Source organism: Netta rufina (genome assembly GCF_964035555.1).
Source record: "Netta rufina genome assembly, chromosome: 5".
NCBI classification, from domain to species: Eukaryota; Metazoa; Chordata; class Aves; order Anseriformes; family Anatidae; genus Netta; species Netta rufina.
In genome coordinates, this window is record NC_140128.1 from 18,995,218 (window position 1) to 19,020,665 (window position 25,448).

The 25,448-nt window shown below is 42.4% G+C and overlaps 1 protein-coding gene across 2 annotated transcripts in view; it reads right to left on the reverse strand.

Annotated features, from left to right (window-relative positions):
- Positions 1-25,448, reverse strand: part of TSPAN4 (tetraspanin 4) — a 391,065-nt gene that overhangs the window by 36,205 nt on the left and 329,412 nt on the right. For both annotated transcript variants that reach the window (XM_084287506.1, XM_084287505.1), the window contains one exon: positions 12,742-12,816. In XM_084287506.1, coding sequence (XP_084143632.1) covers positions 12,742-12,816 — 75 coding nt within the window. The remainder of the gene's footprint in view (positions 1-12,741; positions 12,817-25,448) is intronic.

A 25,448-nucleotide genomic window follows, 5' to 3' on the forward strand; every position in this document is an offset into this window, starting at 1 on the left:
CATCGGTCCACATTCCTCAGGATGGGGGGACAGCTGGAGAACAAATGCTGCCTGGAGAATCCTGAACAGCCCTTTCTGCCACAATTTGTGTAATGCTTAGCAGTAAAATGAGAGCTGGAAACTACACTCCCAATTTGGGGACCAATCATATTCATACTCATCTCCGGCAAACCAAAGGGCATAGACCTGCACTCATTCCCCTCATCAGCAACTCTGATCTGCATCCAGGTATGATGTGGGAACGGGAAAGGCAGCAGAAAAAGCAGTAGCATGATACACATGCTTTCCCCCCACCTAACCCCGCTGCCTGGAGTTGCTGACCATCGAGGTCAGAAAAGGGAACTCTTCCTTGATGAGGTACAAAAAGGCAGACCCTGGGGGTGAGGTAAGGCCACGGGGCACTGAGGGATCAATCGAAGTCTCTCTTCTCTTGCTGCAAATCAACGAGTTCTCTTTTAGGTGCCATATGTACTTCGTTCAAGGAATAGCTTTATGTGCAGGAAAAAGCCCACACTGTGTCTTCACAGCCGCCTGCCGAAGCCCAAGAGCCCCTCCTGAGACAGGCCTGGGGAGGGATATTGGTACATAGAGAGGCTCAGCTCTGTGCTCACAGGACACAGAAAAGAGGACATACTAGGATACAGCTTTATCATATAAATCATGTACAATTAATTGGCATGCAAAGAAACCTTCCCTGTGAAGTGCTACTGCCAGTCGGTGTCGCTCCACATCGGCCACAGCTTGCAGGTGTGCGCTTCACATCCCGGCAGGTCTGAACTTCATCAAGTGCCAAGATTCAAGCCTTAGTAAATTCTCTGTAAGTGGGTCAACAACGAAGAGACACCCAACCACTCTTGGCTTAAAAATACATTTTTATTATGCAGGATGTAGTTAACTGTCTGTTCAACCTCCTTCTCCTTTAGCATTAATTTTTGTTCTTTATCAGATTCCCTCAACTCCACTTAAAAGGGCATGTACATGTTGCAGAAGCACCACCTCCCTAGCAAGTGTCAAATTCTTGCCTACTTAACTCCACTTAACTCTCTTCAATCACAATAAAACTTGCCTGCATGCAACCTAAAATTCCTGCTAGATCATCATTTCAAGGACAAAAGGTGAAGTGATCTGCAAGTCAGAATTGACATGGACCATCTCTACGCCCTCTCCTCTTGGAAGGTTAGAGTAACCAGGGCACTGCAAAGCTTCCAGCAATCACAAACTTGATCCTGTTAGTTCAAGCTCCTTAAATTGTGGATTCGTGATGTTAAGCTGAATTAGACAGTCTTCAATGAGAAAGAGAATAATAAGCATCATGTGACTGAAGAAACAAGCTTCAAGCAGAGCACTGTAGACCCTCATCACCTTCATTTCTAAATCCCCAGCCCTGCCACTTTTCACAAAGATCTGTGTAGAACAGGACTTAACCCTTCTCTGGTAAATTCACCTCCTCTAGAAAGGTTCATGTGGAAAAACCTTGAGAAAGAGTGGTATTGGAATCCTTGAATTTAATATGCTATTAAAATCAAACAGGAGATTGATGAGATGCATCAACTTTAACTTGAAGGCCGTGGCATGGATAAGGACTTCTTGAGTGACACTTACAGGCTCTGTGTGGCACACTATTTGGACTGGAAATAAATTAATGTGGTGTGTGATATATTTATATTTAAAATTAAAAAATATTGTGTTTGAAATATTTAAAATACGGTGTTGCTCATTTGTATTGAGCTTGTATCCTAAGGGCCCATGGGAAGAGTTCATTTGTCTGTCTCTAGACCTTGTGGGTTGTACCTGTCTGCTAAGAGGCCACAGCAGAGGCAAGACACGGGCAAATTCACAGCAGCGCCTGCCGGGAACATCTCACCGGTGTGGTCCAGGCACATAGCAAACAGATCTCTTCGTAACAGCCAGCTTCCCTGGTGAACCATTGCTCAAATCACTTCTGGAAGAGGTGGAAGAAGGCCTTTAAGCCATAACTGTGCCTTTTTTGTTTCCCAGATCAAGCAGCAGAGTAGTTTTGTATCTCAGAGACTGATCTAATACCTTCAAAGAGCTACACAATAATGCTGTGCTGCCCAAGGAGCACACCAGGAGCTCCCCCTGGATCGGGAGCGAGGAGCCCAAGGAACCCAGAATCCAAATCCTATGGAATCTGCACAGCCTCACCAAGGGTGTGGAAGCAAAAAGCCACATTCTGCATTTTTCCATACATAGCACTAGCTGATCCTCATGAGATGAGTATAAAAATATTAACCCTATCCAACCACAAAACCTAATAAATGACTGTGTTGAAAAGGGACCCATCAAATCCTAAAAAAATCCAGCTGTGTGTAATGAGGTCTCTCCTTGTTGTCCCCTTAGCAGTTTCCTTTCAAGCATATCCTAGGAATTGGAAGCAAGTATTAAAAAAAAAAAAAAGTAATTTAAAATAAATGATGGTGAGAAGCTAATTAGAAAAGCACTCCAATAAATATCACAGAGAAAAAGCTCTAACTCACTTTAATTCAAATATTCCCCTTTTGTTTAATCACTGCAAACCTATGACATGCACCAGTGGGAGCATTTTGTTATTGGAAAGTTATTTCTTCACATTATAAGCCCTCAATAAATAATTATAAAGCAAAAAATGAAGTCCAATGGTTGGTAGACAACACAGATTTCAGATACACTCAATTTCCATAGTTTTTGTAAAAAACGGTGACTAGCTACTAGCTAATTCTGTTCCATAGAAGACAACTGTGCAGCTCCCCCTGACTTCACTGGGGACAGGATCTCACCATATAGGAAGTGGTAATTTATGTGTTCCTTTTGTGCTGACATCCAATATTATTGTATTGTGCAACTAAACCCTCGAATGGCTTAAAATGGATGTAGCAAACCTGTGAGACCCAGCAGCAAAGAGCCATTCCGCTGCCCAAGTTGTAACTTGTCTAATTGTCTTTTACTGCCACTTCTCCCACAGAAACTGCCGCTGCCATGAATACAGCTGAGAGAAAGAAAGCTCAGGAGGGGAAGTTGGAAAAGCAATCCTCACTGCTCCAGGCTCTTCCGCAGTAACAACAAGCATGGTGAAAGGGCTGCCTCTGCCATTTGTACGTAAATCAGTGTCAAAGAGAGCACGAGGCAGGTTTCTATTGAGAACAGCCCTACCATCGGAAGCTGCACCTGGCCACTCAATGGCCACGAGTGGTGATGTTAGCAGCAAGGACACTCCACTGACATTTGCCTTAAATACCAGTCGGATCTCAACATACTTCAAGGCTTGCAACACATTCTGCTCCTCCTTTCTTCACAGTCCCCAAAAGAAAATCAATTTCTTTTTTTCCCTAAGCTACCTGACCTTGAAAAAAACATTGCTTCTCTTTGTCTGAATGTATTCAGCGGCTTTTCTGCCAACTACAATGCATTCTCTATTCATCAAAATAAAAAGGTGGACCTGAAAGAAATCTACAGGATGTTTTCTTCTGTGTGTTGTTCTGAGAGTAATGTTGATTCTCTTCCCAGCTTTTAAATAACCTTTCAGTAATTTTGATTAATTCAAGTCTTACTGTAACTCTTCTGGTCCTGAATTTTCAAAAGAAAAAAATGAATGGCTTATGTGATCAATCTAACATCTGGTTTTGAATCAAAATCTTTCCCTGTTATGCTTCATGACTTTCCCCTGTCATTGTTCTCTAGAGAAAGACTTTTTAGTTGTTTTCTTAAGTACCTTCAAATGATCTTTTGAATCTTCCCCTTTTTGCTACATTTACGTAATTTACTAGCTTATAACATGCAATTCAATTTGCACTTTAATATGCCCTTCGAGCTGACCTCTGTAAAGGTTTCCTGAATGCTGAGGTTAGGACTTTGTCAACAGAGGAAGCATTAGCACGGCAGAAGACGATGACACGTATTGTTCTGCTTTCCCGTGGTTCAAAATGGCAAGGTGCAGATGGCACAAATGTCTGGCAGAGCAACAACATCCTCGGCTTGCAGCAGTGATGTGCAAAATGGCAAGAGCAAGCAACTCAACACGTAGATTGATTTATTAGACAGAAATGTATCACAGAAAAAAATCCTTCCTAAATTGCATCAAAGACTGCTAGTAACAGGAGGAGGAGTACACAAGGATGAGTGAGTTTCAGCAAGAACTGAACTTATACGAGGATGCATTTCCCCAATTTATAGGGACAGAGAGGGCACACAAAATAACTGCAGTACATCTAAGTGAATTAAAATTGCGCCCAGGTTAAAAAAAAATCTTTGCATACGCCTCATTCACTGCAGAGAAATTGTATTATACCACCATCATCCAGATTATCAGAGGCACTCAAAACTTCAAGTAGGAAATGTGTGGATTCAGAAATGGTAAAGCCAAGTTCTCTCTCTGCTTCCTGCTAAGACACATAACCCTTTAACTCAAAACTACTTCTCTCTTCCATCTCAACCTTTTCCCGTTGTCAAGTATGACTGATTTTGGTGCTCATCTGTAAAAATAGAGAGTCCAAGATCTCAAATGATTAAAGAAAATTGGTCCATATTAAAGATGATTACAGATATACTTGGCTGCAGTTTTACTGGCATGAGCTCTTACGCACTGTTGAGTACGCCAGTTTTGTAAATCTGGGAATGGATTTCAAAGGCTCCGATGACTAGTGGCTAGAACACTTGCTGAACCTCCTTCCTGCATCTGATCTTCACAGCTTCAGCACAATTTACCACCAAAGAGGTCCCTGATTTTGCAGTGATTTGGAGCTGCTGATCAACAGATCTGCCTTTCCTCATTTCAGCTTGGAGTCAACCTGTGTACACCATCGCCGAGTTAAAAGGAAGGAGCTGAAAGAATTTCAGCTGCAAATTACACTAATAAAGCAGCCTACCTACAACATTATTTTTCAATTGCAGCTGACAAATCTAAGACAAGGGCTGTATGCTATTGGCCTGCACAGTCTGATAACACAAAAAGCCACCTTCCCTTCTCTTTTTGTACATTTAAGAAACGTTAAACATTTAGTTTACTGTCATTTTCTAATGTTGTCTGAAATACATTGTGACACATCAAAAATGTTCATAGAATGAATAAAAAATGTGCTGTCTATTCCAATATACTACCTCCGTCACTCCTTTGCATTTGATGTTGCCTGTATTTAAATGTCTTAAGCTGTCTTAATCATTTATTTTATTAGCTTTCTAAACCATTCTTTTCTCTTTTTGCTAACAAAATGCTATGAAACGTGTCAGCACTCAGAACAGATGCAGAGCTGGGGGTCAGACACCACTAAAACCAGCATGGATCAGGTGTATGCAAACCAGTGCCATTTCCTTGAGTCCTATCAGCAGCGAACACCAGCACGCTTTCAATTCCTGATCCACCTACATGTCGAAATGGCTTCTTTGACCACACATGAATCAAATAAAGACCTGGCCTCCAGAATAGTAAGGTTCCCTCAAGCACATTCAGACATGACGGCATTTAGTATTTCCCATGAGACACTGTACCTTGAGGATTCAGCTCTCAACAGCACTTCTGCCGGTCAGAAGGGGAGCTGAACTACTTACTCTCCATTTGTAATATGGTTTGAGATGCCCAGACAAAAAGCACGCAGCTGTGCCATGTATTCAATAATTGGCATTACTCTTTTCTTACTCTTCCTTGGCAGAGGCCATCTGAAGACCTGCACCACTCCTATTTGTCTGCTAGGAAGCTCTGAGCACGGGAAACCAATTGTTGTAAAAGTGTTCCCTACTTAGGGACCTACTCAGATGTGCCCCTGAGATTACGAGATAACCTCTAATTAAGGATTACAAACCAGCAAGAAGGAAGCCCAGAAACATCTCTTTCTGTTGTGTGCTCACTGATCCATTGCCAAATATTTATCAGAGGACCCCCAGATGAATTTAGTGATGTCAGGAAATAAAAGACAGATCTGGCTGGCTTTAAGCCAGGCATAATGGCAGCAGCAGCTATGTTTGATTCATCTATACAGCTCTGGGAATTCATTTCCCAGTCAGCAGAGTTGGAATTCAGAATTTCTCCTGAGAAAAAGCATGACTCCAAATCGTGCAGCGGTGCGATACGAACTGTATCGTGCTCATCGGCGTATGAACAAAAATGGGCACTGACCAGGCTGAGACACCTACATTAATCTTCATTTCTGAAGTCAGCCAAAACAGGACGACACGTGGCATAAAGAGCTGACAGGCTACTGCATTATCGAATCTTTACACGGGGTATTTGTGTTAGGCATGGAGCTTAATTTAGGAAAGTTTGATTTTCCTTTCCCCGCACCCATTCCCTTGCTAACACTTTATTCAAGGAATCAATTAGGCCTTGATCAACCATTGATCAAGAGTTCCCAGTGGGGAGCCTTAATGCATTTTATCTGCAGTTACTGTTCCCAAGTAACACCTATTTCTGAGCATGCACTTAATTCTTTTCATCAATACTTTGCTATCCTTCAACAACCCTGTTAATAGCATTTTGCAGGTCTACTTTCAATGAAATCTTCCTTTGACAAATGAATTAGTGAAACCGTGGGATTTCCATTGGCGTATTTGCCTTTTTCAGCCACAGAGACAAATAAATTCCATCCTCCACACCTGCCCCTGCCTGAAAAAAAGGGTTAAAGTGATGTGCTGGAGATCAAGATGCTAAATGAAAAGCTGTTCGAGAACAAACAGAACAAGATAACCATTAACGCTTTAAAGCAAACAGTCATTCTTTTCACTAAATTCCCTGTGAAGTGAAAAACGTGATACATCTTCACCATCTCCAGGATTTTTCACTATCATTAGCATTTCCTTAGCAAGATTTCTTTTAAAAGGAAAGAACACAAAAGGTGTGTATCAAAGTTGACAAGACTTCAGTATATGATTAAGTAAATCACGTGGATTTAAGCATGCACTTAAGATATCTGCTGAATAGAGACAGATATGTACTCATGCCTGAAGACTTTGCTGAAAAGAAGCCAAAATGAATTGGTTATAATTAAATTCTTTTCATGAAATTTCTGCAACTCCCTATTGTGTGACACGAGTACTGAAATGCTAATAAACTAGTTAAAATTACGCTTATTACCAAGTAAAATAAACCACAGAGACACTTCTGCCTTTTCTTATTTTCTATCACCATTTATATAACATTATTTTGCATTAGAGAAGTAAAATACTTGACCAGGCACCCGCCCATGACAGAGCAATAATTGCAGGGTGTTTCAGTTCCAGGAGATGATCCATGGATTCCTCCACCTCAGGCTGCATTGCTACTCCTGCTTAGGGGAGGAATGGCTTTTAGCTATGTCAGCACTCGAGCAAAAGCCTAGCTTCAGAACACCGCCCAAGAGATGCTGTATGCCAGGAACTGCTCGGTGTGTGGAGAGCTCTTTTAAACACACAACAAACTGAGCTCTAACTGAAAAGTCAGGTGTTAATGCACTGGCTGCTCAGACCCCGCATGCTCTGAAGCATGATAACGCAGCACATCCCTGCAGAAATACCGCGGAGACTTAAAAATGGCCTTGTTCCCTTGAGAGCCTCCTGCACACTGACAAACACACATACTACCTGCCCTGGTACCATTCCAAAATTCCCCCAGCCTTACAAGGGAGCAGAACAGCCACACTCACTGTGGCAGGAGGAGGATACAGGGACCCAGTAATTCTACCATTACTCAGAAGTTTCACCAGTAAGAAGTTTTAAAACGTACCCTGATGTGATGGTGTAGGCTAACCAAATGCTGATGGAGAGAAACTAAGAGAAATGGCAGGACCCCTGACTGATGAGCAGGGCAGAGTGACCAACCTGTCACTCTTGCAGGGCTTTCCAAGGACTGTTGTTTCTCCAATAAGCTAAGACCATCTGGAAGCTGCACCTAATTGGGATGATCTCATCCTTCACGTTAGCCTTTGTCGCTCCATCTTCAAATAGATTAACCTCTTCTATGCATTCGCCTTGGACAGCTCTGCGTGCTAGACACCCCAGGAGTAAGAGGCATTTTGTTAGCTGAGCAGCAGAGCAGACATCCTGCTCCGCTGAAGTTCAGAACAACTGAGTCTCTGCAGTAGGTCTGAACTAAATTTTCTGTATGATTGGTTTCTTCAGCCTGATGGTGAACCCCTTCTTCCTGCTGGGAAGCAGCTCCTCTACAGACCATATTTCAGGAAGAGCAGTAAGAGCTGGAGGTGAACTCATTACGATTTACTGGGACAGAAAACAAGAACATTTTCATACATTTCAGGAAAAGCAGAAGTAGCCATTATTTTCAAATCTACCATTCTGTGAGCTATTTCCAACGCAGCTAACCAGGCATGGAATTTAGGCTGTAATTTTCCCAGAGATCCCCAAGTGAGTTAATGGCCTAATCCCTATTGAAAGTTCTGGTGTTAACTTTGAGTTGCCAACAGCAGTAACTGCTTCCATAATCAAATATCATAGTCAGTGATCTTTTTTTTTTTTTTTTTTTTTTTTTTTTTTTTTTTTTTTTATTAAAGTGGTTTATGTTATTCAGTTTGACATTTCGAAAAGAAAAAGAGGGAAAAAAAGAACACATTATGCTGGTTTAGTTATGTTCTTCCACTTGCGGGCATTAAGTAGCAGCACCATAACTCTGCCCATAAATCAGAAAAAATGCAGACATCTGAACAAACAAAACTGAAAAAAGTCACGTATTACAGCTGCAAAAAAGTAAATATGGACTTTTTTTTTCTGTGCCTCCAGGAGAACCATCACAGTAAAAATAAATACAGATGCTAAAACCAGAAGGATAATACAAGTAAGAACTGGTACAAGACTATGCATTTTATTAGCATAATTTATATTCTAACAGGGTCTAATTTGGTGTCGAGAAATAAAAAGAGTATCTAGTCTCTTAAGATAGAGCCCAGCAGCTGTCTCTTTATCACAAAAAAATGAAGGTTACCCTTATCAGTACTCCACGGATCTTTTATAAATACATATAGATCCTCACACAGGAATTTACAAAAATATCAAATGCTTCTCTGAATGAATGGAATCAAATTAATATATATATTAAAGAGAAAATTCAAGCTGCGTATAGGCGTTCACTCACATGGCTCTAGCAAAGTCACTGGAGCTGGGACAAATGGGGGCATAAATTTAGCCTGAGAAAACAGTGTTGTAAGAAAGAGAACATGCCTCAGTACTCGTAACCACATGAACTTCATTCAAGACCCACACATCTTTTACTGTGGTATTTCTGCCCTCAGAAAAATATGAAGTTATATTTTGGGAACTTGCATACGGACAACAGGAGCTTCCAAGTCCCTGGGGTGCCCCACATTGGTCTGAAAACAGCTAATGAACCCCTCGCTGCTGCTTTGGGAAGAGTCAGGACAAAACAGAAGTGCTATGTATGTTTCCTGACAGCCGTCCAAGAGGAATGCATTTCCCCACCCTATTCCCATGCAGCCCACACATCACTTCTGGAGAACCTAGAAAATGTATATCTCATAACATAACCAGCTGGGATGGTAAAAGGAAGAGAACAGTGAACCAGGCGTGAGCTCAGCCCCTGCCAGAGACCCATGGTGCAGCTCCAAGAAGCAAGGTTTTGCCCCCTTTTTCCGCCTTGGAGCTGTTCTTCCAAACCCTTCTCTCTTTACAACATCACATTGCACAGCCAGCTCAGAGAAAGAGCTGTGAAGTCCAGGGCAGCACTCATCTCATGAGGTCAAGACAAACGTTGCTCCATCAAGAAACGGGCAGATGACATCCTAAGGCATGGGAGCAAGTTTGCTGCCTAAAAGCTCAGAGAGGCTGTTTCCAAGACACTGAGAATGAGAGGCAAAGGCTATTTTGGGGCTTCTCCCAAACTGATGAATGAGAACAGCTCAGTCCAGGCTGCCCGAAGTCCCAGCAGTCAGTCCTGTCCATCTCCACAGCTGCACACTCTCCTGCAGCAAGTGAATAAAAGTGCTGTGCCAAAAACCTATCTGTGAATGGCCATAAAGAATTTCTGTCTTGATGCTTTTTAATATTTAACCACTGCTAAAGCAGTGGGCCCGGCAAGGAATACAGATGCACCTGGATGCTCACACTGTGGCAGGCAACTCAGCCTGTTGCTGCACCCATTCTGCAGCAGAGGAAACGAAACCAGCACCGGCCGAGTGACTGAGGGACAAAGCTCCAGCCCCGCAGCTGGCAAAGCTCAGTCCCTGTGCTTATTCATCCGTTATTCAACCTGCTCTAAAGCCTAGAAACAGAAAATAATAATTGGGTTCCTTTTCATCCTGGGTAATACATGTATTTACATGCATATATGCTCCTAATAAACAGAAGGCTAGCAGGTGGGTAATTGAAAACACTGCTGATCACACACACATACATATGATCACGTATCCATACACATGTGATAGAGAAGCCCTCAAAGTCTTCACCTCCAGTCACCTTCTGCTTTTGCATGCAAAGTTAATGTTACTTTCTTCTGCTGTGTGGGTGTCAGTGGAGACTGCTCCCTCACTGATTTTCCAAGGGACTGTATTAACTCAATGAACGTGGCAGACTTGTCTGGGTTAGCTACCTTCTCCGTACCAGTGCGCATGGCAATTCTGTTCTGCGCACCAGGAAAGCCAGCACACCATTTCTAAGCATGCTGTAAGAACATACTAGTTTCAGGCTGCTGCTGTTGCAAGTGAAACACAGACACAAGCCACTAATTTCCTCAGCACAAGGTTGTGGATGTAAAGTCATACAGGACCATTAAGAGCCTCAAATTTGATCATTTGTGATACACAGACTACAGCAATTTCTTAACCCTGTAAACCTGCACTTGGAGTCCACATTTTAGACTAACCTTTGATCACACAGACAACTGTAGGCCACCTCCTGCACCAGCCCACGGTAGGTGACTTGGAGGGAGGCAGGATTTCCTGATATCCTTACTCAGAACGTAGACAGGAATGCCACAAACCAGCAGGCTGAAGTGGGAGGGGAATGCTTCCTGGCACGTTCACTATTTTTACCTCTGAAGAGTGAGGACCAACATTCTCTGAGACAAACTTGTCAACACAACAGCACTGATTGCTTTATGAATAAAAACATTTCAACTTTTTTTTTTTTTTTAATATATATCCTGCAAACCCACACGGTTATTGAATTATCAGCCTCAACAACTGCCAACAACAGGGAATTTTACAAAATGAAGATACAGAATATAAGAAACATGTATCTTTTAAATATACTCCTTGATATTTTCAAATATTTCTTGCGTGTACAAGACAGACATTTAGAATAACAGTATTTCAGAAACTGCTATCATTTCTCCTCTACGTATCTCCTAAGCAGAGGATTTCTTCCCATTCCCAAACCAAATCAGGGTAGTCTCTGTAATTCCTTCATGCCTATTCTCTCTTACCTGTCCAGTGCTTCTCATCATTTCTGTTACCCTTCACTGAAATGAAGTAACCACAACTGAATCCTGAATTAACAGTGAGTTGAGTCCATCAATTTAAGCAATGACATGATAATATTTTCCGATTCCCTTTGTAAATATGCACCAACTGTTGTATTTGGTTTTTGGAGGCCCATTGCATATTAAGTAGATGCCTTTATTAAGCTGTCATCTATGACGCGTAGATCTTTCTCCCAAGAGGTTACAAGTAATTCAGAATCCAATAATGCATAAAAGTAATTTTAAATTGCCCTTTCTACTTTAATTACCTTGCAAGTTAACTCCAAGTTCCAACTAAAACATGCCATCCAGAAACCCAGCTCTTTTCAGCCCTTCAGCAGTGCACCTGACAATCATTCCCTGTGTTCATTAATTGAATAATTTGGAGCCTTTCTAGAAAGTAATGTTGCCATCTTTCCACTCCTTGTCCAGGTTATTGCTAAATACACTGAATAAATTAGGTCTGTTATTCATCTTCATTGTATTCTGCTACTAATGTTTTCCATTCCAACAAAATATGCTACTTAGTGGTTATGTACCTGATGACTATTAATTCGTGGCAAATTTTGCCACCTAGGCCATAGTTTTTCCTTAGTCATTGTCAGTTTTGAGAGACTTTGTTACACAATTTTGATTGAATATGGAGGTTATGCTCTTTGACTTGATTTTGACTCAGTCTTTTTCTTACTCATGCAAGAATTCCATTTTTTTCTTTAAATAATTCTTTTAATGATAAAGATAATTCAGATGGGCAATCTTGCCCTTGCAACAGAAACAACAAGCACAGGAACAAATGTCAAACATAAGTTGAATCTGAAACTAGAAACAAAAACTGTGTGTACTAGATTTTTATACTCTTAAAGGCTTTTCACTAAAATGTAAGTACACGTGTTGCAAGGACCAACTTGGAAAGATACTGATTTGCGTGCCTTTGCCTTTATAATTCTGCTTACAATACCTCCTTCGGTACAACATTAATGTAGTTCTTAAATTGTAACCATATTTTTTAAGAATCCAATTCATGTCTGATGGTGTCTCTTCCTACATGCTCCGAGTAAGACTCGTTGGCTTCCTTATGTTTCTGTTGTGTGTCTGGTGGCTTTTTTTTTTTTTTTAAATGGCAGATGCACTTGGCAATATCTGTGACCTTGAGTTGTACACATGAGCAAGCAAGAGAGCCCAGTCCTGTAAGGCTGTTTATGCATTCTGAGAGAGCTCTTTCGGAGAGGGGTGTCTCAAGGAAGACAGAAGCATGATGTGCATACCAAGCCAAGTGCTTCATGATTTATTTATAGGGAAAAGGGGCATAAAAATTTGCTGAAGGGGAAAGAAAAATGAAGAATCTGACTTACCTTGTCTGTGTAGACGAAGAACAGAATCACAACAGTGAGCTCCAACAGAAATATAATTAACAGCATGATAAAAAACTGTCAAGAGAAGAAGGGACGGGAAAAAAAAAAAACAAAAAGCAAAAACCGTCAACATCTATTTCAGTTTTTTCTGGATGCACAATAAATACACTCAGCAGATCATGCAGAAAGGGGAGTGGGAGTCATACAGGCAGCAAGATGCAAAGCTGCTGTCTTACAGTGGAACAGAAGGCACGCGACATGCAACAACCACAAATGCAGGTAAAGGACTAGGCAGAAACACACCCCTATCCAGGCGTACGGAGGGCTTGTTTCTAGTACTGATTTCAGAAGAACAGCATAAAATCCCACAAAGATCTGTCCCCCCCACCAGGCTAGTGATCTGTTTGACAGCAACACTTGAAGTTTCTTCCTAGGTTAGGCTTTATTGATTTTATTTTCCCATTAGATCTTTTCCATTAGGAAGATATCACTGAGTTTATCACACAGTTTAGACTTCCCATTGCTAGAGAAGGTAGCCCATCCATAAACCATAAAGTCATGATCCCTTTTCAAGGGGAGCTGTGGGAGAAGTGAAAGGCAAACCCAAACACTAGTATACCAAGCCAGCTTTAAGAGTAGTTTCAGGCAGCTACATGAACTACTCACGGGCTTCAACCAGAAGGGGCTGATTTGTACTTAAGACATCAACACAAAGTTGGTCTCTATCTTTGTCTCCTCACAACCCAAGGAACTGTATAAAACCCAAAAGCCAAAAGCTAAAAGGAGTGGATAAAAAACCTTTGACACCAGTATTTCAGGTAGATTCTCAAAAGCCCTCACAGCTCTGATCATCTTTAGTGGGATGATCATCTTTAGTGGCTATGCCACACACTTCTGAAAAAACACGTCCTCTATTTTTGTTAAGAAGCTGCACGGGTCTGTAGCAGTGTCAAAACAGAAGATGCACAGACTAGAACAACCCATTGTCTGAGCTGAAAACGAAACGGAGTTTTGCAAAAACGGATGACGAAGTGAGAGTAATTTTCAGAACTTTTTGGCTCAGACAAAGGCCCTGCTCCCTTTAACACCAATTCCACACACTTAGCAGCTTGCTAGGCTGGAATTCAAATACTGAGCAACACTGACTTAATTGAAACCCCATTCCCAAGAGGAAAAAAAGTTACTATCTCTTTAGCTTCAACCACAAGGCTGCGAACCTATGAAAGTTTAATAGCTACAAAACCTTATCAGAGCTTCTTCACTGCCTGGCAAGTCAAAACCAAACCTTTGAACCTATGGATTTCTGTGATTGAATGGAGGACAGAAGGTCAAGAGGGAGAAAATACCATTTTCCACTACTACAATTAGACTGTCTACAGAACTCATTGCATTTTGCCCCAGGAGTGTTAAATTAAAGTTTATTTTCAAATCTTCATCACTAGTATCTTCACACTTGCCTGACCCTAATACTGGATCCCATTACGGCCCACTTCCGAATCACAGAATTCATTCATGGCAGCGATCCGAGCCAATTTCCATATCATTACCTTTCAGCACTGGCCCTCCATATAGCTTTGAAAATCAGCCTTACTGCTGCCTACTTTTTTTTAAAAACAAACAAACAAACAAAAACTCTGCAGTTTTATCCTCTTGTGTAGTATTAACTGAAACAAGGCAAATCACATCACTCCTTGCAGAGATGCACAGGCATTCTGCCCTATTTCTTTAGCTGTGGGATACTTTTTTGCTCGTCCATAAAACATGGGCTTTCCAAAATGTGCATGTGAACACCACTGTCTCCCTGTGAAATTCACTGGTATAGCCCAGATTACGTTAAGCAGACTCTAGCACAAAGGAAGGACTTGCACCCTCTCCCCTTATCAACAAGGATCAGCATTTCCTACCACAGGATCCCAATTTCATCAGCTTAGAATTTTGCCAAACCTTAATTGTCTAGGTTTATACATTCCAAGCTTGTTTCTGTCTTAAGGATAAAAGCTTTTGGAAGAGCTTTAAAAAAGGCACTTCAATTACTTCTAAGAATGAGGCAGGGCAAAGTACGTTATTGAGGTTAAATTTCTGGTGGCTTAATTTGAAATTCTTTTACGCTCCAGCGTTAGGAGCGGGGAGCTGCAGCGAGGCGCAGCTCCATTCCAGACCTTTTGTCTTACCCAACTATGGGTGGATTTTTATGGGCAAGTCATTAGCCTTCAAAAAAACCTGCATTTCGCACATCCAGCACAGATGAGAGGGCTCAGCCGCTAAGATCTTCAAAGCCTACAACCACAGAAAGCCCACTCCAATGCTTCCCACAGCTCCCAAACCACCCCAACCGAGCTCCTTTCCCCCCTCTTGTGACACACAGAGCCACCACGCCAGGCCCCCTCACACGAACCCGGGTTAGGATGGGTTTAGGACATGAACTGGCTACCAGTTTTAGAGAAACTGGACCTGGAAGAGAAGGGGACTGGGGAGGGAAGAGATGAAGAGGATTGATTCCCTCACCTGAGAGAAGCCACAGGGCTGGTGAGCAGGGAGCGCCTGAGGGGACAGGCGCCAAAGCGAGGAGGTTCACCAAGAAGAGCAATGGCCACAGGGGAAAGGCATGACAGAAAGACGAGCCACTACTGCCCTCCTCTGTGCCACGAAACACGGGGTGTGAAGCACACTCGGAGGTGTTTGCGGTGCAGGAGGCTTTGGCAGTGGGGGACCTGCAGCCTGCCCCATGCCTGTGGAGAGGTAGCAGCCGGTTCCAGCTGGCTCCACAAAATGGCGCCCACCTCCACAAAATGGCGCCCACCACAAGTGGCCCAGGGGCAGCTGTGTTTAACTGTCTGCTATCTTCACTTCTCAATACCAGAATCAGGAACTGGAAGTTTACCTTAAATGGCAACAAATTAAGTGAAATTCCCCAACTTGAGAGTGTTTTCCCTGCAGCACCCAGTCACACAGCTCTGCTAAAGCCCCCACCTCAGGACGAGCACAGCTGAGCCGCTGCAGCCAGCGGCAGCCTCCTGGGGCCTGGATCTCCTGGTGGACCACAACGGCACTCCTGAGTCCTTCACTTCATGCTAGAGAAATACGGTTGACACCGCAATTGTAGAAGGTGCTAAAATTGTAAAGTCAGAAACTCAAAATTTAGGAAATCAGAACAAAAGCTCTGCTACTGATGGTTAGGTACCATGGCTAAGCCCTTCTCTCTGCAGGCTTGGAGGTTTCTCCAGAGCCTTCTACTCCTATTCACCGTTCAGACCAGCTCTTCTCTGGAAAGCTGTGTGCCAAAGCCACTGTTGGCACGATTTCGGTTTCATGCACTGCAGATTTTGGAAGTCATACAATGAACTAAAATTAACACTGTTCAGAAAGTCAAAATGTAGATAAGTAGGATTATGCTTTTCCTCCACTGAAAAATATTTCTGCTTTTAAATAAAACCTCTGGTTTTATCTATCTCATTATTTGCATTCATTAACAAAAAGTATGCTGTTATATAACAGATACCACGCATTAGTAATCCCACCGTGCACAGACAGTAGAGATATTCACTATGTCTTTTATTGCAAAGGTAAATTAGGTGAGGTCAGCCTCAAGGCGGAGGCTTAAAATTCATCATCTGTTGAAGGCTACAGCACTTACATGCCAGCACATTTATCATCTCCCTCTGAAGAAGAACCCTGCCTGAACCCAAACCCATACATAAGAAAGTAAAAAATCTAGGCTTTTTGACCTGGCTGCAAAGAACAGCCTGCAAGCTTCATCCCATCTTCCGACCTGCTGGACCAAAGTGTGTGCATGGCATCATGCACAGCCTGTCCCTCTGTTCCCCCAGCACCTTCCCACAAAAGTTCACATTCAGTTCCACTCTTGGTATCATCCCAAAGGGAACTATGTCCAGTCTGGGGCCAGAGATAGCTTGGCATATCCCATCCAAATTTAAAAGGGGAAAACATAAAATCATTGAAGGCTCACAGCACCCAAAACCCCACCACGCCTACTGGAACCTCTCACGGTTCCTTTTCAAATGAGTTCTCTCACTGTGGTGATAAATACAGAGAACAATAAAAACAAATTTTGCTGTGGTTCACTGGGGCTGCAGGCTGCTGATATAAAGATTTATGCATGGAGAAACAACAATCCCAAAGCAAAGCATTCATGTAAAACTCCGCAAAAAGGATTAATCTGACCTTGTACAGAGATGCTTTACCACCCTATTTGTCAAATGGCGGGATGCAGCCTAGCAGAGGCACACTGGAGAGGTACCTACCCTACAGCTATTCATAAATTACACCTGAAACAGCCCCAGAGGAGTTTTGATAAGAAGGGAGGTAAGGTGATGCCTTTCTGTCCAGCTACCACTGCTAATTTCCAACCCCAAAGAAAACTATGGGTAGTTTTGCAGCACTGACCTTTATAATCTACAAAGCCCATGACCTTCTTACAGGCTCCCATTAAAGGAGTAGAAAATGCAATTGCTGTGGTGTTTTCTGCAAAGCTGAGCATTGCCCTTCTGATATCACAGAGAGAAAAGTGTAGTAAAGGAGATCTGCTTTGTAACTCAATCCCCAGCAGAGCTGTACTAGACAGTTGACCCACTAGTTCCTATTCCCTTAATCCAGCACCAAACAAAGCCTCTTGACATCAGGGAACAGTTCTTGATTCTTCTATGTACATTGCGCATTGTTTAAATCATGTCTCCACTGCAGTTCACAAAGGAATAGATAACAGTTAACTGTATTTTCTTCCCAACAAACAAGGTGCTCTGGTTTCACAGGTGCTACAGACACTTGCCTCTCTGTATGATGACCAAGAATCACACGTTAATGCATAGGGTTGGGTTTTTTGTTTCCCCACTGCCTCTCCTTCCCAAATCTTAATAGTTCTATCACGTTGCTCAGATTGCCCATCTCTCCACGTTACAGGTAGCTGATCTTCTCATGCCCCTACCCCCCCAAAAAAGCGACCAAGTACAAAGAAAACCAACCTGCCATTACCTTGTTAGTCTCCTAACATTTTGCTATGAGATAAAACCATTATAACTTATGGTGAAACTGAGAATGCAGTGTTTAGCCCAATACCTAGAGCAATGCTCTTAGTGTGATGGGAATCTATTGCACAAGGATACAATAAGCGCTCAGGGTGCCAGACCCTCTTCCCACTTAGCTAGTGTCAAAAGACTGCAGTTCTGCAGAGTATTAATCAAACCCTCTTTGACAAACAGCAAGAAAGGAGTAGGGAAACCCAAAAGCCAGCCATCTCTCTGGAATAGTGACATGTTCCAAAACAGTTTTAAGATTCATGGCTTAGCAAATAATTTGCTGAGATCAAACAGCCTACACGTTAGCACAGCCTAGCTAAGAAACTTAACAAATACTTAAGCAGTCAGCTTGTGCTGTGTCCCATTACGCACTGCCCACACTTCATCTCCAGCAAGCTACCTGGTGTTGGCCTGCAGCAGCTCCCAGCTGAAGAGAAAATAGACATGTATATATTTATGGGCAATCTTTCCTCTGTTACATCAACTGCAAGTTCAATACAATCAAGTATTTTGCTTTTTAATTAGGCTCAATTACCAAGTCCTCAATGATCAACTTGAATTTCAGTATTACATTTAACTTCTTAATTAAGAAGCACCTCAGGTAGCAGAAATCAGAGCGCATTCATATCAGACGAGAATTGTTGGGTCTCCCAAGAGAACTCCACCTTCATAGCCTGGGAGAACTTCTGTCTGCCCAGTCCTAACACGCACGGGTCTAAGTTTGCTCTGTAAGAAGAGCCCAGCTTTGGCAGCTAAAAGACAGAGTCTCTGGCATCACAGAGGTTGGCAATGACCTTCAAACAGCCCACAGCTGCCCAACTGTTGTATTTATCTTTTTATCGGCATTTAAAGCAAAGGCAGATTTTGACAAACTAAACAAAGTCAAACCTTTATCTACAAACTCACAGAGCTCCATTAAAGCCAAAAGAACTTCATGGATTTTCCAGCAGCCACACTTTACCAAGCTGCTTGAAAATGAAGAACTTGCCTTGAATTTAATATGCTTTGTAAAATGTCTGTTCTCTTATCATAGATTACACTCTACAGATTGAAATAACATCTACTAGATCACAGGAACCTGCAGCATTACTACAGATGGCATTGCTAAAACCTCCTGTCTTCCCTGCAGAAGTGTAGCATCCAATCACCTAACCAAATTAAATACACACAAATTTAGCTGCATTAAGTCGAGCACCAAAAGGCGTAACAGTCAGTGGTCCTGAATGCTAAAAATCACTGCCAAATTTACTGGAAGTTGTACACAGTCCACAATCTGGAAAAAAAAATCAAGCCACCTAGAGGAAGTTAGTGGAATACTTGCACTGGATTTTCAAGTTATTAAAGCAGGGCTCTCCTGGAGAACACTAACCCCTGTACAGGTCCTGTACCAGCTTGTAGGTACCAAACCTGGACAACATTGGCTTTCTTAGCACAGCAATAAACAAATAATCCCTAAATATTTTAAGTTTTCTAGAATAGCTTTTTTATTACCTAATGGTACATGACTTCAACAGCACAAAACTCATGCGGTACAGATTTATCAGCACTCAAAAAAGAAAAGAATAAGACTTTTCCACTTTTGAAAGCACAGGTATTTGATATATCACCGGTGCTCACAAGAAGTTTGATTTCACATTATCATCAACGGGCATCGTGATCTGGTATGTTAACAAATGTCTCACTTAGATTTATTTATTTTTAGATTTATTTATTTATTTTTATCCTTGATTCTTTATTTTCCCCAAGAAACTGAGAAAGGAGTGGAGAACAGAGAGAAAAGTGTGAATTGCATTGGCATTTTAGAGATGACTTCTCCTGTGGCCTGGAAGACTTGTTCAAAAAAAAGTCAGGGCAAGAAATGAGAAATGACAGGAAAGTGCCAAGACTGTAACAACAACCAGGATTACAGTCAACAAAATCCCGCTGTATTGATCTGCTATATGAACTTCACAACAGAAGAGAAAGGACAACTTACTCCCACCAATTTCCTCCACAGGAGATTCTACATCTCAGCACCAAAGGTTTTGCCAATGTTCAGTCTGAATTCTCCTTCTGTTAGTTCTGTACCATGGCTCCTACTTACCACCCCTTGTAGTGCCCTGAGTACTTCCTTTCTGCCCACAGTATAAAAAAAAATCTTGAACATTTATGGATATCCTGAGCCTCATCTCAGCCTTGCTGTGCATATTTAGCTTTTAATACCTCCTTGGAAGTAAAACTCTTTAGCCCCATGATCATTTTTTTGCAGCAGAAAAAATGCTAAATTTGCTCATAAACCGTAAAAAGGCAGTAATGTGTAACAGCAAACTTATGAACAGAAACTCCATTATGAAAATGACATGTAACTAAATTTGGCTCATCAGCTATTATTCTCTAAAAGCCTTAACAGTTAATCCATTGTGATTGTGACAAAGTTTTGCATGCCTTATGCCTGCTGAATACATTGTATAGCTCTGTTTATGTTTCAACCATATTCTTTATGAATATGCAGATATTCCTAGTGACCATTAAGGCTCAAAAGGAAGCTGGAGTAATTATTTCTAGGAAGGTATACAACATATGCTGTTTTAATGCAGACTAACAGCATTTCATTTCAGTCTCACTGCTTTCAGTTGGAATCATCCAGTCTTACTGCCTCTGTGAGAGCCGAGAGGCTGTCCATTCCCAAGCCATGTACCACTGGATTGTAACTGGCATTTGGTGGAATTTCTAGGCATTTTCAATCTTTTTCCAAAAACTGACTCAAAAATCAACCACCATCAAGCATTAGCCAGGTTTCACGCTCACATCACGAGAGCAGGTGGGTAGAAGCCCACCCAGCAGGACCACAGATTACTCCAAATGGGAATGGCAAATACAAGTAATGGAAAGGCTCTTTCTCCCCAAATCTACCATCCCCAGGACACATCTCGCCATCTGGAGTTCCAGCACGAACAGCGTTTGGACAGCTCAGTGCCCTGAGAAGAACCGGGGAGTGGCACTACCTAGTCCCACACACTCTGCTTGGTGAGTGAGCAAGTCAGCAGGGCTGGCTTCACACCCCTGGTCACACTCAACATCTGGCTGACCCCAGCTGGGCACACCAACAGAGGTTCCCCCGATATGAGCAGGGCAAGTGACCCAAGCATGCTGCTCAGCTGACTTACAACAACCTAACGGGGAAACGATGACTGAAATTCTGCAGTTGCATTTGCAAACCTTGAGCTAACCTCACAAGGGGACCCTGAGTCCTCTCCTGCTAATTATAAGAATAGATTTCCCTTATTTCCAGCAGCCTCAACAGCACTGCATGTGCAAGCGAAGGAAATGGTGAGAGGCAGATGGCCAAGGAGACGAAGAAGGACAAGTCAGTATTTTATTAGTATTTAAATTATACTGTTGGTTTTCTGCCCAGCTTGCTGTTCCTGAACGTACTACACAGACATATCCTACACGTGCTACGCTGCTGCATCAGATCTGTATGGGTCAGTCTTGCAGCAGCTTAAAAAAAAACAGAACAACTACAGCAAATCAGTTTTACCTGATCCTACACCTTTTAGCTCATTAAGTGCTCCTCCTGGGGCACCAGCATGTCTATAGCATCAAAGAAGCTCTTCCTACACGTTGTGTAGGCATCACTGACTTGCACAAACTAGCCTCCATTTCTTCACCTCCAGAGCTACATTGGTCTGAAGTTCAGGTAATTCAAATCTCTAAAGAGAAATGCCAGCACTGCTCTCTAATTTAAGAAGCAGTGTTAAGGTGGCTAAAACAGCAAACGAATGATTGGAAGAGTAAGCCCACCTGCTCCTTTGTTAAACCTATGGCTTTCTATCTGAGGAGATGATTGTATTGTTAGGAGAAAAAAGAAAAAAAATCAAATGTCATGCTCAAATTGCCACAGATGTCTGAGCTGGCAAGGAGCACGCAAGGTTACCTGCCTTTGATGCTGAAATGGGAGTGTTCCCTTGCCTACCAGCTCTTGCAGGTGACCATAGGTCTGAGCAAAATCCCATAAACATCAGAAGTCAGTCTTATTATAAGTCAGCCAATTAGCACATGGTTTTGCCTGTACGGAGAATGTAAGCTCTGGCAGAAAACACATTTCCTTGAAAGTAACTTCCAGGGAGCTGACCACAAGACGGTCTCATGCTCTGCTCTCCCTCTGCGAGGTTCATTGGGTTGCGTAACTGTCCTGGCAATCCGATGTGTAGCAAGGTAGCTGTCAGCTGCCTCGAATCCTTAACACAGCAGTAGGGCAAGATGAGGCCTGGTTTCTGGGTCCTGCTCTGAAACAGCTCTGATCCAGGCTTCTTTTCAATAAACATCAGAGTTGGTTAAATGCCGGGATGAGAGACTTTGTTCCTGGGTTTCTGATTAGCTACAACCAGACCTGTGTATCCTTGTGTTTTCCCAATCTTTGTGGCTACAGCCACAGCAGCAAGTGTCACAATTTCCCTGATTTTGCTACTCAGATCCCTAAGCTAACACAAGCTGATGTTCTGAGCTGGAGTAAGAAGCTACTGTTTGGTCTGTAGCATAAAATTACTAAGATGAAGTCATTCACGGGCTATTTCTTTCCCATTTAGTTGCTTTGAAATAAATTCCCTGTCACCACTAGAGTTTCAGCTGTCAGTTCCCTGATTGGATCCAGTGACGCTACTGAAAACAGTAGGGTTTTTATTCTCCTTTTCTTCCCACTCATTAACTTTTTCCTCATTTTCTTTATTGCTATTTCACTTACAGATGAGCTGGCTGAAGTTCAGAAAACTCTCAGCAGCACAGTAGAAAACATCACGGGCACTCATTTTCCCCTTGGACTATTCCATAAATAAAAGCCTTTTGATGTCTGGATGTTCATTCAGATACACGCTATCAGCTCGTTCCACAGCCAGTCCCCACCTAATACCAAGGTTTAATTCTGATCTCATTCACACCAGCAACTGTGATGAACTCCTCACTTATTAACATGAAGTTCTCGTTTCAGTGAAGCTGAGCACGTAGATCTACCTGTTAATGATCAGTGAGAAGGGGAAAGAAAATAATAATTCCTTCAGCTTTTCTGGGGTGGGGGGCGTCAAGCTTATTCACAAATGAGGGGGAACAAGGCATATCTAAGACATCTTCTTGCTTATCTAAGCCAGGATTTGATGGGATGTGCCCAGCTTTGGTGCTTCACAAGAAGACAGGGAGAGAGGAGTTGGCATTTTGTCTGTCTCAAACCCGTTTCCCTTTCTAACACCCTCCAAACAACGTGTGGTGAAGAATCACCTACATCAGCTTAAGGCCTTTGGGGGGCAGACTCATCCTCTACCTCTTCTGACAGGCTTATTGGCCACTTTGCATGTGCCAACCAGGAGCAAAAGAACACGTGCTTTGTGCCAAATCCCGGGGGAAAAAAAAAAAAAAACACAGCACAAAATGAGAGGACAAAATAAAGAACCGCCTACAAATCATGCCTCCTTCCAGAACAAGGGTTATTGTTTAAGACTCAAGTGTCTTCAAATGTGGTATCCATACGTGTGTGCTCTCACAACCAAACAGACACAATTTCCTGGGCTTTAGGCAATCTGGGTTTGCTTCATGGCTCTCCCACAACCTCCCAGTGCAACCTGTGCAAGGCACTTAGCTTCTCTATGCTGCAGCTCCCCATCTGTCTAATGAGGGTAATAATACTTTCCATTTGTCTTATCTATTTAGCTGGTAAGCTCTACTGGGCAGGGACCGCTTCTTACCAGGAGATTATCCAGAATACATGCACCAGTGTCCTGATCTCATGGGCTGCCTGCAGGGGATACTGTAAAGCAGGTAATAAATAATGTAATCCATCATGATTTAACAGCGAGAGTTGGGATTTTTTAACCTGGGCTATCCATGGAATAATGGCTTCTCACCGTGCATGCATACCAATACACGTCATGTATGAAAGACAGAGCTAAACACGTACAAAAGACAGAACTCAGGCAATTTAGGCCCTCAAATACAGATCCTAAGCAATTAACCTAATGGACAATCTTAACACAGACACTTAAGGGTCAGCCAGGTCAATGTTTGAGCATGGAAGAGAAAAAGGGCTAACGAGGCATGAGTTTCTCTATCACAGAGCAACAGCATGGGCACATGTACATACAGGGGCTGCCTAAAGGGGATGTCAGTACTAGGATCCCAGTGCTCATCATAATCGAGCACGCGCGAGTAGCGCAGCAAGCTGGTGCTGTCTCCTTCCACAAGCACCTGCCCCCAGCTGAGAAGCATGAGCATTGCACTCAGGTTCCAAGCACGCAGGCTGCAACTCCTTGCCGAAATCCCCAAAGCTGAGGATAAAGGCTGAGGGCTGTGCTGGGTATTGGAACTACAAGACATTTGCAAAAGGGAAGGAAATAAAAACAGATTCCTGATTTTGTTTCAAGGTAACGTCTAGAGATTTGCAGTACAGCTAGATGACCCTGTAGGGTATGTTCGTTACTTATGAAAAAGATCAGCAAACTCAATAACCTAACTTTCTCAAGTCAGACTCTTAGGTTATTACCTGCCATCTGTTCAGGACAGTGACCCAACCCATCAGAACAAAGCTGTCATTTTCTAATTAGAGCAGGATCCGAAGCACAGACACTTCTGTTGTATGATCTTGAGCAACCAGAATAGCAGAAATGTCAAAGGAATCTTACTGAAGCAAGAAAGCATTGTTCGCCTGCTTCCCTCAACTTGCATCTGCATTCAGATGCAAGATTATACACACCAGGTTGTATGCTTACTTCATGAAATGCTAGTTGCTCTGATTTCCCTAGGGAAATTCAATGATGGAAAAGTTTATCTTCCTTCACGTTGGATCTGGCGCAAATAAGAATCATTGTAAATACCTATTCTTTGTTCAGTGAGATCTTAGAAGGACAGCTGCACAATTCACCTCATCTGCATATTTCTGCAGAACGCATAGGATGGTTGAGGTTTCCTTTTCATTCTTCGTTCATGCTCCATTTTAGATTTTCGTATTATTTGATTCTTCTGAATGCAGAGAGATAGGAATGGGCCTGTTCCTTAAAAGATTAACGAGGTATTGTCCTGGCTATACAATGTCATTGAACAAAGAATATCTGCCAGCTCCCTTCTTGGTGGACACCAGATAAGTCCTTTCAAGCCAGCCTAAAGCTTTACAGCTTTACTATCTAAACACTTCCCAGGGTTTATGTGGTTCATTCCTAACTATTACACCCAGCTATTCATAAATTTCATTTACATATTAAAGTTTACTTGTTTTCGACCTCCTTTCTCCACCAGTCCCCTGCTACTCAGAACACTTCGTTTGTCCTCCTTCCTTTCAAAACTGTTGGCAAATCTGGGAGGTAAGCAATTCTTGTAATTTATACCTAACATCACAGCAGCCCAGTACCAAAGAGTTCACAGGTTTGCAGCGACAACCTAAAGGGAATGCCAGAGAACACGAAGGTAGAGGATTAGAGTCTCATCTGTTCTGCAAACTAGTGTATGAAATATAGACAGACTGAAATGTCTCCTTGACACTGCTCATTTCCTATTCACTCAAGCAGACTCCTTAAGGAAATCCGACCCCTTTCCTTAAGGATATCTGATCCCTTAACACATCATCAACCTGGAGCACTGCTCATAAGGTAACACCAAACACACACTGATCCTGCTATGTCCAGTCTTCTGCTCCTCCAATGCAGGTGGGTCGTT